At 50.1% G+C, this 13,745-nt stretch overlaps 1 protein-coding gene across 2 annotated transcripts; it reads left to right on the top strand.

Moving 5' to 3' along the window:
* Window positions 1-2,324: 2,324 nt before the first annotated feature.
* TBC1D21 (TBC1 domain family member 21) lies at window positions 2,325-13,272 on the top strand. 2 transcript variants are annotated; one of them, XM_046010269.1, is made up of 11 exons: window positions 2,325-2,384; window positions 7,154-7,261; window positions 7,386-7,489; window positions 8,691-8,785; window positions 9,323-9,433; window positions 9,548-9,648; window positions 10,591-10,687; window positions 11,024-11,124; window positions 12,055-12,171; window positions 12,771-12,854; window positions 13,240-13,272. In XM_046010269.1, exons 1-11 carry the CDS (start codon window positions 2,325-2,327, stop codon window positions 13,270-13,272), a joined length of 1,011 nt encoding a protein of 336 aa, XP_045866225.1. The 2 variants fall into 2 exon arrangements, with proteins under 2 accessions (XP_045866225.1, XP_045866226.1); XM_046010270.1 differs by lacking the exon at window positions 7,154-7,261.
* The last annotated feature ends 473 nt before the right edge of the window (window positions 13,273-13,745 follow it).

Raw genomic sequence — 13,745 nt, 5'->3', positions numbered from 1 at the left:
AGGAGGAGAGAGTCTTCGCCAAACACCTTCCACACCTTCCCGCCACCTTCCTGCCTTACAACCACCCCCTTCAGCCAAAGGACAACCCAGATTCTCCCAAGAGAAGATGGGCTGGGAGCCTTGTTCCCTCCCAGGACTTAATGCAATTTCTAGATCTCTCCAAGCTTTGCCCATACTCCTCTACCAAGAATAATACTCGAAAAGCTGGGATTCTTGTCCCCTGAAGAACCCCCAGGCACAGAAACTTCAAGCAGTAAAACTGGGCTGCTGTCAAGGAGGGGGAAATGCATAAAAGAAAAATGATGGGGGGGATGTAAAGAATTTGGGGAATTACGTAAATAAATGGACGTGGTAAGGACCATTCAGCCCTGAAGACAGGAGACTGACACATGTAAATCCCTTGTAAGTTTCAGCAGAAGGAGTAAAGGGGATCAACAATGATTCTTGCTTCAGTGTCCTGCAATTCCATTTGAATATTAAGCCTCCATGTGCTCTGACGCTTTTGTAACATGACCAAACCATACCAGCTAATTTGGGCCCCGGTTATTATCTACAATTTACAGACAAGGAGCCAGAGGTGAAAGGAAGTTCAGTAGACGATCTATAGCTATCGTGTTCATTTTAGAAGCCACGTCAGATTTAGCACACAGTTTTTCCAACTCCCTGCCTGATCCCTGAGCTTCTTAGGGAAAAATTGCAGTTAATTCTCAGTTGTCGACATCTTTAATGTGGAGGAACAGAGGCATAGATAATCCCAAATGGTGAGTAATGCCCCATGCCATGCCTCCTGCTCTGGACATTTGCTCTGGAAGCTTCTCAAAGCTTCTCGCAGACCTCAGAATGGAGGCACCCTGTTGTGGGAGGCTGCCCCATCCTCATTCCACCCCTTCCTGCTCAAAGCCACCCACCTCCCGCTCCAAGAAGGCCTAGGGGCGGCAGATTAAGGGGACTGTGCAAGAATGCTTTCCTAGGCTGGCAAGGAGTCAGGGAGGGAGGAAGAGGATAAGGTGTTTTGATTTAAAAGGACCCCCACAGTGCCGCAAGCTAGCAGAACAGTAACAGTAAATGAGACAATGAATTGTGTCCACTAAAGAGTTCTGTGTGGATGCTGATTCATTATGTTAATAAGGATGTGAGAACTGGAGGTGGACTGTATTCTGCTTTCATGGCTGGGGGACCCAAGGCTCCAAAGGGGGGAACATCCAAATTTAAGGTCAGAGTCCAAATTCCACCTCCAAGCTCCTGATTCCAAATTCATTGATCTAATTACTAGCATCTCTTAATGACTATGGATGCTTTCAAGCCAGATGGCTTTCACAGCCAGGACCTGGGTAGAGATGCAAGCAATGCTTAAGGTGGAGAACCAGTGAGGCCAGAGCCAAGAGGAGCCAACATCTCAGATTCATTCAGCAAATACTGAGAACCTGCCAAGTACCAGGCTGCAGGGATTGGTACTGGGAGGAAAGCACAAAGAAATCAGGCATTGGCCCCGGCCTGAGGAACCCAGGATAGGAAGGGAGACAAGGCTCATATAGAAATCTCTGTAATTCCTTCAGAGAGGACAGTGAGATGAGATCTAAGAGAGTTTCGCTTATTCTTCCATTCAATTAAGTCATTCATTTAGTCATGCGGGCACTGTCTTAAGTGCTCTGGATATAAGGAAAAAGAAGACGGGTATCTAACCCCAGAAGCTAGCAATCATACACATACTGACACTGAATCACCTGGGAAGTTTTTCAAAATACAGGCCTCCAGGCCCCCAACCCAGACAACTGATTCCACATCCTGGGAATCGATACCCGAGAGACCTGAAGCTCAGATTCTAGGTGTTATCTGGGTTTGGGCAGTGATCTGTGGGATAACAAGGGGAGCAAGCCAGAGGAGGGATACCCAGAGACAGGGAGGAAGGCTTCCTGCCCCACCTTTCCTAGGAAACCTCCTCCGACCTGCCCAGCACCCTGATCTGTGTGTTCTTATCCCCAACCTCCACTGTACATCCTGTGTCCTGTGTACAGGACATGTACACAGGATGTCCTGTGGTTTTTCTGGCTGACCAGTAGCTTTAGTTTGTTCCCGCATGTGTGTTACCTCTGAGGCTGAGCACTCCCATGTTCCAAGGTCATTGTGATGAGGGTTCCAGGGGTATTGTGATACACGCTGCCTGGCTCTGCTCAGCTGTAGGAGGACAGGGAGAGGCTAAGTTCCTCCCGGGAATAAAATTCATTCCCTAAAAGGAAGATCACTTTCCCCTGCTAATTAAGCATCATTTAGGGCTCCAAGTGAGCTCTGGTCAGAAGCTGCTTTGAAGACGTCCAGCAGGGCCCATGACCACCCTTTCTCCCGAAAACAGCCTCTCTGCCAGGTGGTCAGCCTCCTTCATCCTGGTATGTGCTCAGTCCATCCTTCCCCAACTTCTGGTTTGCATGGGGCTTTCCTCAGTGGGATGGGAAGGGCTAGAACCCTGATCTGGCCTACAAGGTTGAGCAGGGTAAGTTGTACCTTGAACTGAAAAACACAGGTCCCCTTCCTCCCTTTCACCCTTCTTTCTAAGCCAGTTACCTCTCCCCATATGTCACGGTCTAACTTTAATGACTTGTAGATTTGCAATTTCAATCACGGAGATGCTGATAAATTCTCCTTGGTGTTTTGCCAACAATTTTGGTATGCGGCCACCAGGTGGCAGTAATGCCTTTGTTAGCAGGTGGTTTCAAGCCCACTCAACAAGATCTATCTTTTCATTAAAAGTCAGCCTCAGTCATAAAAGTTCTCCACACGGTGTATTTTTCAAAATCATAAAAACTAATTATAATGACCATAACCAATCTCAAGTTTCATTAATCCTAATGATTAATACATAAGAAAGCCTGCACCTGCATGGCTCATTTGTGGCATCTGCTTTCTGATCAGGTCACAATCTCAGGGTCCTGGGATTAAGCCCCACGTCAGGATCCCTGCTTGGTGGGGAGTCCGCTTCTCCCTCTCCTGCTCCTCCTGCTTGTGTTCGTTGTCTCTCAAATAAATAAATACAATCTTAAAAAAATAAATAACCACACCTACCTCGTAGGTGGCTGCAAAGATTAAATAAGTACGAAGTGCCTAGGACAGTGCCTGGTACATCATCAATGCTTTGTAAATCAGAGAATATAATACATTTATTTTCATAATTGATTTGTTTGGGTTTCTATCATTTTTGTGCTTTATGCTTTTGTGAATTCCTTGTTGCTTCCTGTATTACCTGCTTTTATTTTTAAAAGCGAATTAGAAGGAAAATGCCCTGTTCCTATAAATCTCTAATTTTTTAAGTAAAAATTTTTTTCTTCTGACTCCATCCCTCAATCTACTTTTTTTGGTTAAAGATTTTTATTTATTTATTTATTTATTTATTATTTATTTGACAGACAGAGATCACAAGTAGGCAGAGAGGCAGGCAGAGAGAGAAAGGGAGGAAGCAGGCTTCCCGCTGAGCAGAGAGCCGGATGCGGATGCGATGCGCGCTCGATCCCAGGACCCTGAGCCGAAGGCAGAGGCTTTAACCCACTGAGCCACCCAGGTGCCCCCATCCCTCAATCTAATAAAAAAAAATGTTTGTAGTTAAAAAATTTTCTCACGAAAAACACTAGGCCTCGGAGTCTTCACTGGTGAGCTATATTAAATATTGAAGAAAGCAATGCTACCTATTCAATACAAACTATGCTTGAAAATTTTAAAGTGGGAACCCATCCCTGCTCCTCCTATGAAGCCAGTATGACCCTGATACCAAATCAAAGACATTACAAGAAGAGAAGATTGTAGAACGATATCTCATGTGAACACTGATGCAAAGATCCGAAATAAAAATAAGCATATAGTCTCCAATAATGTATAAAAAGGATAACATATCACCAGTGGGGTTTGTCCAAGCAATGCAAGGCTGATTTAACATTCAGAAGCATGCAACGTAATTTACCATATTAACAAACTAAGAAACAAAAACTGTGCGATCATTTCAACAGATGCAGGGTATTGTTTGAAAAAATCCAACAGCCATTCCTGATAAAAATTCCCTGCAAACTAGCAGGGGAACAGAGCTTTCTCAACCTGATAGCGGGCAGCTACAAAAAGCCTGCTGTGAATATTATGCTGAGTCATGAAAGTCTGAATGCTTTTCCTCTAAGACTGGGAACAGAGCAAAGATACCTGCTCTCACCATGTTTATTTACCTCTGCAATGGGAGGTCTAGCCAGCTCATAAATAAATAAATAAATAAATAAATAAATAAATAAATAAATAAATTTTTACAATAACATGCCCCTAACCAAAAATATTTAGGGATAAATCTGACAAAATATATGAACAGCCTACATACCTACAAAATAATGCTGAGATAAATTTAAAAAGACCTAAATAGAGAAATACAGAATATGTTAGTCTTTTTGTGCCATATGTCTCTGTTGCAACCACTTAACTCTGCTTTTTAAAGATTTTTATGTATTTATTTATTTGAGAGAGAGAGAGAGAAAGCACAAGCAGAGGGAGGGGCAGAGGAAGAGGGAGAAGCAGGCTCCTTCCCTGAGCAGGGAGCCCAATGTGGGGCTTGATCCCAGGACTCCAGGATTATGACTTGAGCTAAGGGCAGGTGCGCAACAGACTGAGCCAGCCAGGGGCCTCTTCATTCTGCTATTTTAGCGTGAAAGCAGCCATAGACAATACATGAATGAATGGGCACGGCTGTGTGCCAATAAAACTTTGTTCAAAAAAAAAACAACAGGTTGCAAGCCAGATTTGGCCCATGGGTTGCAGTTTGCTCATTGTTGGCCTCTATAATAAATCCCCGTGGAATCCGCAAAAGCTACTAAGACTAATAAGTGAGGTTAACAACGTGGCAGGATACAAGATCACTATATAAAAACCCATTGTAAAATGAAACAAGATGGGATTGGGAGGGAGACAAACCATAAGAGACTCTTAATCTCACAAAACAAACTGAGGGTTGCTGGGGGGTGGTGGGGTTATGGACATTGGGGAAGGTATGTGCTATGGTGAGTGCTATGAAGTGTGTAAACCTGGCGATTCACAGACCTGCACCCCTGGGTCTAATAATACATTATATGTTAATAAAAAAATAAATTTTTTTAAAAAAATTGTATTTCTATATACTAGCAATGAACAATTGGAAGTTGAAAGTTTAAAAATACCACCTTTTACAATAACATTCCCCCAACCCAAAATATTTAGGATAAATCTGACAAAATACATGAAAAAGCTACATACCTACAAAACAATGCTGAGAGAAATTAAAGAAGACCTAAACAGCTGGAGAAATATACCATGTTCATGGGTCAGAAAGCTCAGTATTATGGTCAATTCTCCCCAAACTGACCTATAAATTCAGCACAGTCCCCAACAAAATCACAGCTGCTTTTACTGTAGAAATTGATAAATTGACTAAGAATTCTATGGAATGCACTGCCAAGGTTCCCTTTCATGATTAAGGACCCCAGGACGCAACCCAACGTTGCCTACTCTCTCTTGCTTCCTGCCGCGGTTCATGCTGAGTGTCACAGTCTGAATATAGGTTGGAAGAACATGATGGCAGGCTGAGGGTCAGAAGCGGGGCTCTGCTCAGACAACAGTGTCTATGCGACTGGGGCATGACAGCAGGACAGAGTCTGCTCCCCAAGGTTAGGCCAACAATGAGGGTGGAGTTGGGTTTTTTTGTTTGTTTTGTTTTTGTTTTGTTTTTTCATATCTTCTTGGGCCCCTGTGTCCTATTTTGGTTCAGAAGATAGATCCTGGAGGCATTACTAAGGTGCTCAATCCATGCCTATCAAATGTGGCGTTAGTGGAAATGATCGCCAATCTGGGCCCGTGGGTTCTGATTTTTTTTTTAATTTCCAGGGCTAAAGCGACTTCTAACAGCTTCCTCTCTTACGGTCCTCAGGCTAGCAGCAGCAGCAGCAGCAGTCTCCTGGGAGCTTGTTAGAAATGCGTCATCTCGACCCTCAGAGTCAGACCCCACCCCAGACCCTCAGAGTCAGAATCTGCTTTTTAGGAAGATTCTCAGGGGACTCCTATGCAAATTCAATTTGAGTCACACATGGGCACGTTCGGGTGTATATCCCTGTATATCCCTGGGGAGTTGGGAGTGTGCCCATCACACAGGGCAAGTCACCTGCCAGGCTCTGTCCATCAGCCCGTCCTCGTGCCTGCAATAATGGCATTTCAAGATACGCTTCTCTCCAATAAAGGCTTCCTCTAGGAAGCTTCCCCCATTCTGGCAGAAGCTCTTACCTCCTGGTTACTGTCTTATGAGCATTTTTAATTACTTCCCAAGCAGTGTCCTCACCTCTCCCCATCACACACACACACACACACACACACACACACACACACACACACCCCTCTCTTATGAAAACCAGAAACCATTTCTCATGATGAACTCTTTGACTCTTCCAGGAAAGGCAAAAGTTAGCTCATGGGAGTGTTTAGCGCTTATTTTATATCTTTCCACTATCAAAGTCGTAGACATTATTACAGAAAAGTTTGAAAATACAAGAAAAAGGAAAGATGATATAGGGCCCTATTTCTCCAAGATAACCACTCTCGCTTTTGGTCAGTGGCTGATTTTGTTTGTTTTTGTTTTTGTTTTTGTTTTTTCATTTTTTTTCCATAACAGAATTGCCCTAGTGATTAATGCACGTTCCATTAGAGTATATAAGGCATAGTTTTCATAATACGTAAGAGGTCTACAGGGAGTATAGCACATAGAGAGGATAGAGGCTATATACTGAATGTATAATTTTGTATTCTGCTTTTTTCCGTTAACATTTTAACGTTTCCAGGTTTTCATTCCCTGTAAGCCCCATTTTTTTAATGCCTCACAATATTCCATTGAGCATATAAATTATAGTTTATTTAACTTTTCCCTTATTGCATGTTAGAGCACGTGCGGTTTTTCCTTTTGGTAAGTAATGCGCCATGAAAATTATTGTGTATTCATCATTTTTCTATAACTTTGCAGTAATTTCTTTAGGATAGATTTCCAGAAGTGAGTCAGAGGCAGGGAACTTGATCCATATTGCAAACTCCAGATGATAGGATGGGGGGAAAAATCAGACTTAAAAAGAAAAGCCACAGGTTCCTAACAGAGGGCTGAAGTGATTGTCCTTGCCAGGCGAAGAGAAAACCACCCATTGACAAGACGGAATGGGATGGCTTCTTCGATGAGAACGGTCTATTGGCCAAGTCACGAGACCTCATTTGTGTGAACATCCTGGAGCGGGTACGGTCCCCAAGGCCTTGCCCTGGCACTGGGGGGCACGGGTGGGCAAGGGGCAGGCATGGCATTTGGAGACACCTTCTTGGCAGGCAGCTGGAGGTCTCCTGACCTCTCACTCCCACCCCAGGGCCTGCACCCCTTCGTGAGGACAGAAGCCTGGAAGTTCCTCACGGGCTACTACTCATGGCAGAGCTCCCAGGATGAGCGGCTCACTGTGGACAGTATGAGGAGGTAGAACATTCCAGACCCTGTCGGGGGAGGGTAGGTGACAGTACCCATCCCAGCCTAACAATTGCAATCTTCTTCCCCCCCAATGGATTTCTTATTCTAAGAGACAAAACCGCCCCTGTGCTCCTGACCCAGGGCGTGAACATGGGAAGGGCCAGCACCTTCCAGCTCAGCTCCACTCAGCCGTGCACAGATGGCCTGGAAGGGGCTTGATCCCAACAGCTCCTCATCCCCGCCACCACCCCGTCCCTTCCTCCTCTAGGGTCTAAGCAGCCTAGTTGAGCTGAAGACTCATGCACAGAGGGCCAGCAGAGAACCATTCAGGGCAGAAGGGGAACTGAGGGCCGGCCTGGAAAGCTCGAGAGCCCTGACAAGAGCCCGTGTTAGCTCCCCAAGGCTGCTGTCGCAGGCACCACAAATAGGGTTTTGCAACAGTGGGAATCTATGCCCTCGATTCCGGAGTCCAGAAGCCCAAAAGCGAGGTGCCAGCAGCACCCCACTCCTTGAAGGCTCTAGGGGAGAGTCCTCCCTGCCTCTGAGGTTTTTGGTGGCTTTGGGGACTCCTCCCATCTCTGCCTCCGTGGTCACACAGACTGCTCCTCTCCCCTCTATCTGTCTCTGTGTCTCTGCATGTCCTTAGAAGGACACTTATCACTGGATTTGGGGCCCATTGAGATAATCTAGATTAATCTCATCTTGATTACATCTGCAAAGGCCCTTTTTTAAGTTCACATTCACAGGATTTAGTAGTTAAGGTGTAGACATGGCTTTGAAGGGTCACCAGCCTCCTACAACACCTAAGCACGTCCTAATGATGGACACTAGACACTGCCTCATCCAGGCCTTCTGACTCCAAGTCCCAGGTGCCAGGATGACCTCCATTCTACAGAAGAGGAAACTGAGTCTTAGAGAGGGATCATGATGTCCCCAAGGCCTCACCCTCGTTGCAAACTCCCCGTTTTTAATTGTGGAGCCAGAAATCAGGAACAGCTGTGAGACCCCCAGGGCCACAAGACTGAACCTGAGGCCTCCATGCTGCCTTCCGGGGGCACATGAGCACAGAACAGCACAGTTAGGGTTGGCGCAGACCAAGATGAGGGAAGCCTCCCAGGTAGGGGGAGAGCCTAGCGGAGAGCGCTGCTCAGACGGCCCTTGACTGGAGAGGAGAAGGCTGCCTCCTCCAGCCTCAGTTCTGTCTGTCCAGGAAGAACTATGAGGCCTTATGTGAGATGTATAAAAAGATTCAGCCCCTTCTGGAAAATCTGCACCGGGACTTTATGGAGACTCGGAATTCCATCGGTGAGCAGAGTCGGGTGGGCAGGGCTGGGTCCGGCAGGAGAGCCTGAGGCCATGCCTGCCTGCTCCCCTCAGTCATATGCAGGGGCAGATGGTTTCCCCGTTCCTGGGAGAGACCTTGAATTCTGGAATCCTGCTGGCTAAACCCTGGTTAGTCCACCCATCATGTCTCCTAGGGGCTCCTACATGCCTAGCGTCATATTCCCTCGAGTGCATGGTGCTCCTGCTGCTTTGTCTTCATCTCTCCTCTTTGGCCTTGAACATGACTGGATTTCAATGGACGGGGCCGGTGGAGCAGGGATGGGGAGGGGGGGGGGCGCGTTCCTGACAGAGGGTATGGCCTAGTCAAAGATTCGGAGGTGAGGACAAAGCCAGGCAGCTCAGGGCATGGTGCTGGGCAGAGCCTTGTGGGCGGATGTCATTTTCACAATCCCCTCCCCAGGGTGCCCTGGGTCCTGCCCTTTGGGGGAATAAACTCATTCATGGCCCCTCTGCTGAGGCCATCAGGTGCCACTGACGTGTCTCTTGTTCCCAACCTAGCGTATGACATTCAGAAACTCTACGACAAAGACCACCTAGGCAACGTCATTATCGACAAGAAGAGACTGGAGAAAATCTTGCTCCTGAGTTATGTCTGCAATACCCAGGCAGGTGGGCCGTGGGGCTGAGCCTCTCCTCAGCCCCCCTTCTCAGTTCCTTCCTGGAACCCCTTCCCAGCCCAAGCCCGGGCTCACTGGTCCTCACTGTCTCCCCTCCCCCGCCCAGAGTACCAGCAGGGCTTCCATGAGATGGTGATGCTTTTCCAGCTGATGGCAGAACACGACCATGAGACCTTCTGGCTTTTCCAGTTCTTCCTGCAGAAAACGGTGAGGGCTGGGCCTGAGCTCAGGGCTAACCAATGCCACTCCCCAGACACCCCCCGGAGGTCAGGCAGGCAATGGGAGCCCCGGCTCTTTCCTCCAGCCATGAAACAGCCCTCTGGGTCCCAGAGGAGCCTGGACAGGCAACATTCACCCCAGTGAGTTTATTGGGGGGTGGGCTGTGTGTGTTGTAGGCATTGGAGTTGAGGAGGGGGCTGGAAGGATGCTCTGGGTCCAGTTCTCACCAAACCTTGAAAGAGTGTAACTGGTCAGTCCCAGGGATGGCTGCCTCTTCCTCGCATCCCCCCACAAAACAGGGCTCTGCTCCCGCAGACCCTCCATGGCTCCCCGTCGCCTCCAGAATAAGATCCGGTAACCTTGGCCAGGTATTCAAGGACTATTTTGGCCTTCTCTTTCACTGCTCCTTTCACATGACCCACAGTTCAGACCCGCCAGGGGACTGGCTACTCCCACATGCACCCCACAGTGATCGGGTTGAGAGCTTTTGAAGTGGCTCTCTCCAGAACACCCTCCCTTGGAAAGCCCTTCCTCATGGTCTGGGAGCGGCTGTCCAGAATCAACCCTCATCCCTTTCTCCTTCCCGGAAACAATGGGCTGGATGCTCTTCCCCTGTCCCACTTAGTTCTGTCCGCATATCCGGGCTGGCTGCATTGAGATCCACACCTGAGACATCCCTGGATCCCCACTCCCGACACACACACATAGGTGCATACACATATATAAAAGAGCACACCTACACACCCAGATCACGGAGACACAGACATGACTTGAGTGTGCGCGTGCGCGCACACAGCCAGGCTCATACAGACACGAGCCCAGCCCGGAGCCAGCCATACACAGGGCCTCCGGCACTGAGTCGCTGGTGACCCCAGACGGCCCTCAAGCCAAAAAGATTCGGTTGCCCTTGCTCCCACCCATCTTTCTCAGGAGCACAGCTGTGTTATCAAGATTGGAGTTGGCAAGAACCTGGATATGCTCAACACTCTGATCAACTTCTTGGACCCCGTGTTTGCGGAGCACCTAAGTGAGTAGACCACCCCCAACCTTCTGCAAACGGATAGCTCCGCCCACAGGGTGGGCCTGAGAAGGACCCCGCCCCCAGTCCTGCCCTGGCGGTGGGAGCCTTTGGTCCTCTCTCCGGGTCCCTGGAGGAAGGTTCATCTAGACGTGGGGTTGGAACGCGGACAGTTGAAAATTCACCCCAAACATTCTCTGAAAACAGCTGGCAACGTGAGAGCCAGGCATTTTGGATTTCCCCGGGGTGTTCACGAGCCCTGCTGTTCGGCCTATTAGTGCGCCACACCTGGTTTCCCCCCCCGACCCGGTCCTCCCGGCTGACACCCCGCTTCTCTCTCCACAGAAGGGAAGGGGGCGGGGGCCGTGCAGTCCCTCTTCCCCTGGTTCTGCCTCTGCTTCCAGCGGGCCTTCAAGTCCTTCGACGACGTTTGGAGGCTCTGGGAGGTGAGTCCTCCTTGAACGGAGGGGCTGGGCCCCCACCCCTTTAACAAACGGGGGGAAGCCCGTTTCCCTGCTTCCCCTTTGTTGCTGCTTTGGGATGGAGTTGAGCACGTTGGGGTTTACGGGGCCTTGTTGGAGGAGGCGAGAACATCAGCCTGTCCATCTGTCCATCCTGTCCCACCAGGACCTTCTTCAGGGCAGCGGTGTCAGAAGGAGGGGCTCTCAGCCTGTGCGGTGGAAGCCTGGCCGGCTTTCCTGCTGCTCTGACCCCCGCAGGCTTCCCTCTGCTCCACGTCCCCAGCTGCCCCTTCCTCTGCGTCCCCTTCGTTTGAGTGCGGCTCCCTGTGAGCTCTCACTCCTGGAGAAGGAGGGCCCTCCAAGTGCAGGTCAAAGGAGCAATTCTTTGATCCCAGGCCTTCGGGCCATAGGCCCATGAACCTCCTTGGGAACAGACCCACTGCCCACTTCTGCTCTGCCCAGCGCAACACTCCGCCTGGCATTCAGCGCCCCACAAGTCAACTCCCACCTGCCTCCACTCCCTCCTGGCCTGCTGGTTTCCATGCCCAAGTCTACGGCCACCCCCAGACCCCTGGGGACACCTCTGGATGGTTGACTGATCAACCTTTGCTTTGCCAAAGCTCCACTCCTTCTCCTTCTCTTTCCCCTTCCTCCCTCCCTCTCCCTTTCTCTTTCCCTCCTTCCCTCTCACATCCTCTCCTCATCTAGCTAATGAATTCCCTGAAGCTATTTCTCTGAGTGCCCCAGTAGCCAGCACAATGCCTGGGATCCCCCGAGGTAGCACCTGCCTGAGTGAGTGAGGGAGTCAGCAGTGAGGCCCAGGGATGGCCAACCCCGGGTAGGTCTGTGGTCAGTGGGCACCTCACCACCCAAAGGGCCGGGAAGTCCTGGCTGAGACTCGTGGGCCATCTACAGGTTCTGCTGACAGGGAAACCCTGCAGAAACTTCCAGGTGCTGGTGGCCTACAGCATGCTGCAGATGGTGCGCGAGCAGGTGCTGCAGGAGAGCCTGACCAGCGACGGCATTCTCCTGGTGAGAGGACACTGGGGCCCGGCCAGCCCCTCCCCCACCCCCACCCCTCCCATGCCATCCCAGCCCTCAGGCTCTGGCAGGAACTGGGTTGCCCTGAGCACCGTGCTGGTCTCATGACAAGCCAGATGCAGCGGGACAGTAACCATCACAGCAGCTCCCTGTTTTAGCATAGGAGGACACTGAGGCCTTGAAAGCTTTCCAGCTTCTAGGTTTACTGCCTCCCAGTAAACCCCCTGGGCCCTAGGGTCCCCCTGTAGCAAAAGACCGAGAGTTTTCTGACATTGCTAAAAAGGAGCCTAGGTTAAAAAAAAAAAATCTAGGGAGGCAGCCCAATTATAAAACAAGTTCTCCTTAGAAGCTCCTGAGACTCTCGGGGAACCCTGGTACCCCTCAGAGCCCCGTATGAAAACGACAATTACCATCTCCCCCCAAATACCACATTCCTGAGGTGAAACTTCTGGCATTGTGCCAGGCTGGTTGGGGAGAGATCAGGTAGCCCCGGCTGCTGCAGGGAGCAGTGGCCTTGTCCCCTGGAAGTGGCAGGCAACCGCCTGTGTCCAGGGAGACCTGCTTCCTTCTGGCTTCCTCTCCTGGCACAGGCCTGCAACAACCTCATTGACCTTGACGCTGACGTGCTGATCTCTGCTGCCTGCTTGGTGTATGCTGAGCTCATCCAGAAAGACGTAAGTGGCCCGGATTATTTGCCTTCCTCCTCTTCCTCCTCCAAGAAGCCTTCTCTGATTTTCCCAGCCCAGCCCCAGCATAACGCAGGATATTCGGCTGCAGAGACACAATTTGTGTCTGCCTCGTTCTCTGCCACCAGCCCATGGATGCGGCTCGGTGTGGTCTCCTTGCTGTTTGCTTGTCCAACTCCCACCTCCCCATGGAGGCTGCGCCGCCCGACCACACCACCCTCCTCCCTCATGCCCTGCGTCCATCCCAGCAGGTGGGGCACAGTGCTGGGACCCCCCGGGGTTCAGTAGGATGTCAGGCTGGACAGACTGAGGAATGAGAGCAACAGACCAACATCTGTCTACCTCAACCTGCTGGCACGCTCCTCTTCTCCAGGTTCCTCAGCCACTGAAGGACTTCTTTCTCTGAGGACTCCCGCAATGGACAGATGCCCTCGATGGACAGGACGGAAGTGGTGCTTCAGCCGTGAGGTCCAACGGGCATCAGGGTGAGGGGGTAGCTAATACAGCTACACGGAAAACAGTCTCCGGAGTTAGAGTTTGTGGTGCGCGGTGTGTCTCCTGGGGACACGCAAGGGTGGAGAGGAATGTCCAACAGTGAGAGAGTCCCGGTGGGTGAGCAGGGAGATGGCGAGGCCAGTGAGGGGGCAGGCACACCAGGGAGACTGCGCCCGTTGGAAACTCTTCCACGAATGAAGGGTACTACTGTGGTTCCACACTTGGAGGCACATGGGTCAGGATGGAAACAGCTTCGAGAGCCTCCTAGCTTCCTGCATGAGACAAACTGAATGTGTCTCATCCCTGGACCAGGTCTTGAGAAGAGGCCCTGACCACAGGGCTTTGCACATTCACCGCCATTTTCCCCTTACGGCCAGCACCATG

The sequence above is a fragment of the Meles meles genome, chromosome 6, assembly GCF_922984935.1.
Source record: "Meles meles chromosome 6, mMelMel3.1 paternal haplotype, whole genome shotgun sequence".
Classification (NCBI taxonomy): domain Eukaryota; kingdom Metazoa; phylum Chordata; class Mammalia; order Carnivora; family Mustelidae; genus Meles; species Meles meles.
This window is presented reverse-complemented; position numbering and strand designations above follow the sequence as displayed.

Bases quoted from the DNA above. Each gene is read 5' to 3' on its own strand.
- TBC1D21 (XM_046010269.1), top strand. From the start codon at position 2,325: ATGACCACCCTTTCTCCCGAAAACAGCCTCTCTGCCAGGTGGTCAGCC. The intron at 2,385-7,153 runs GTATGTGCTCAG...TGTCCTTGCCAG, and splicing joins GGTCAGCCTCCTTCATCCTG to GCGAAGAGAAAACCACCCAT. The intron at 7,490-8,690 runs GTAGAACATTCC...CTGTCTGTCCAG, and splicing joins ACTGTGGACAGTATGAGGAG to GAAGAACTATGAGGCCTTAT.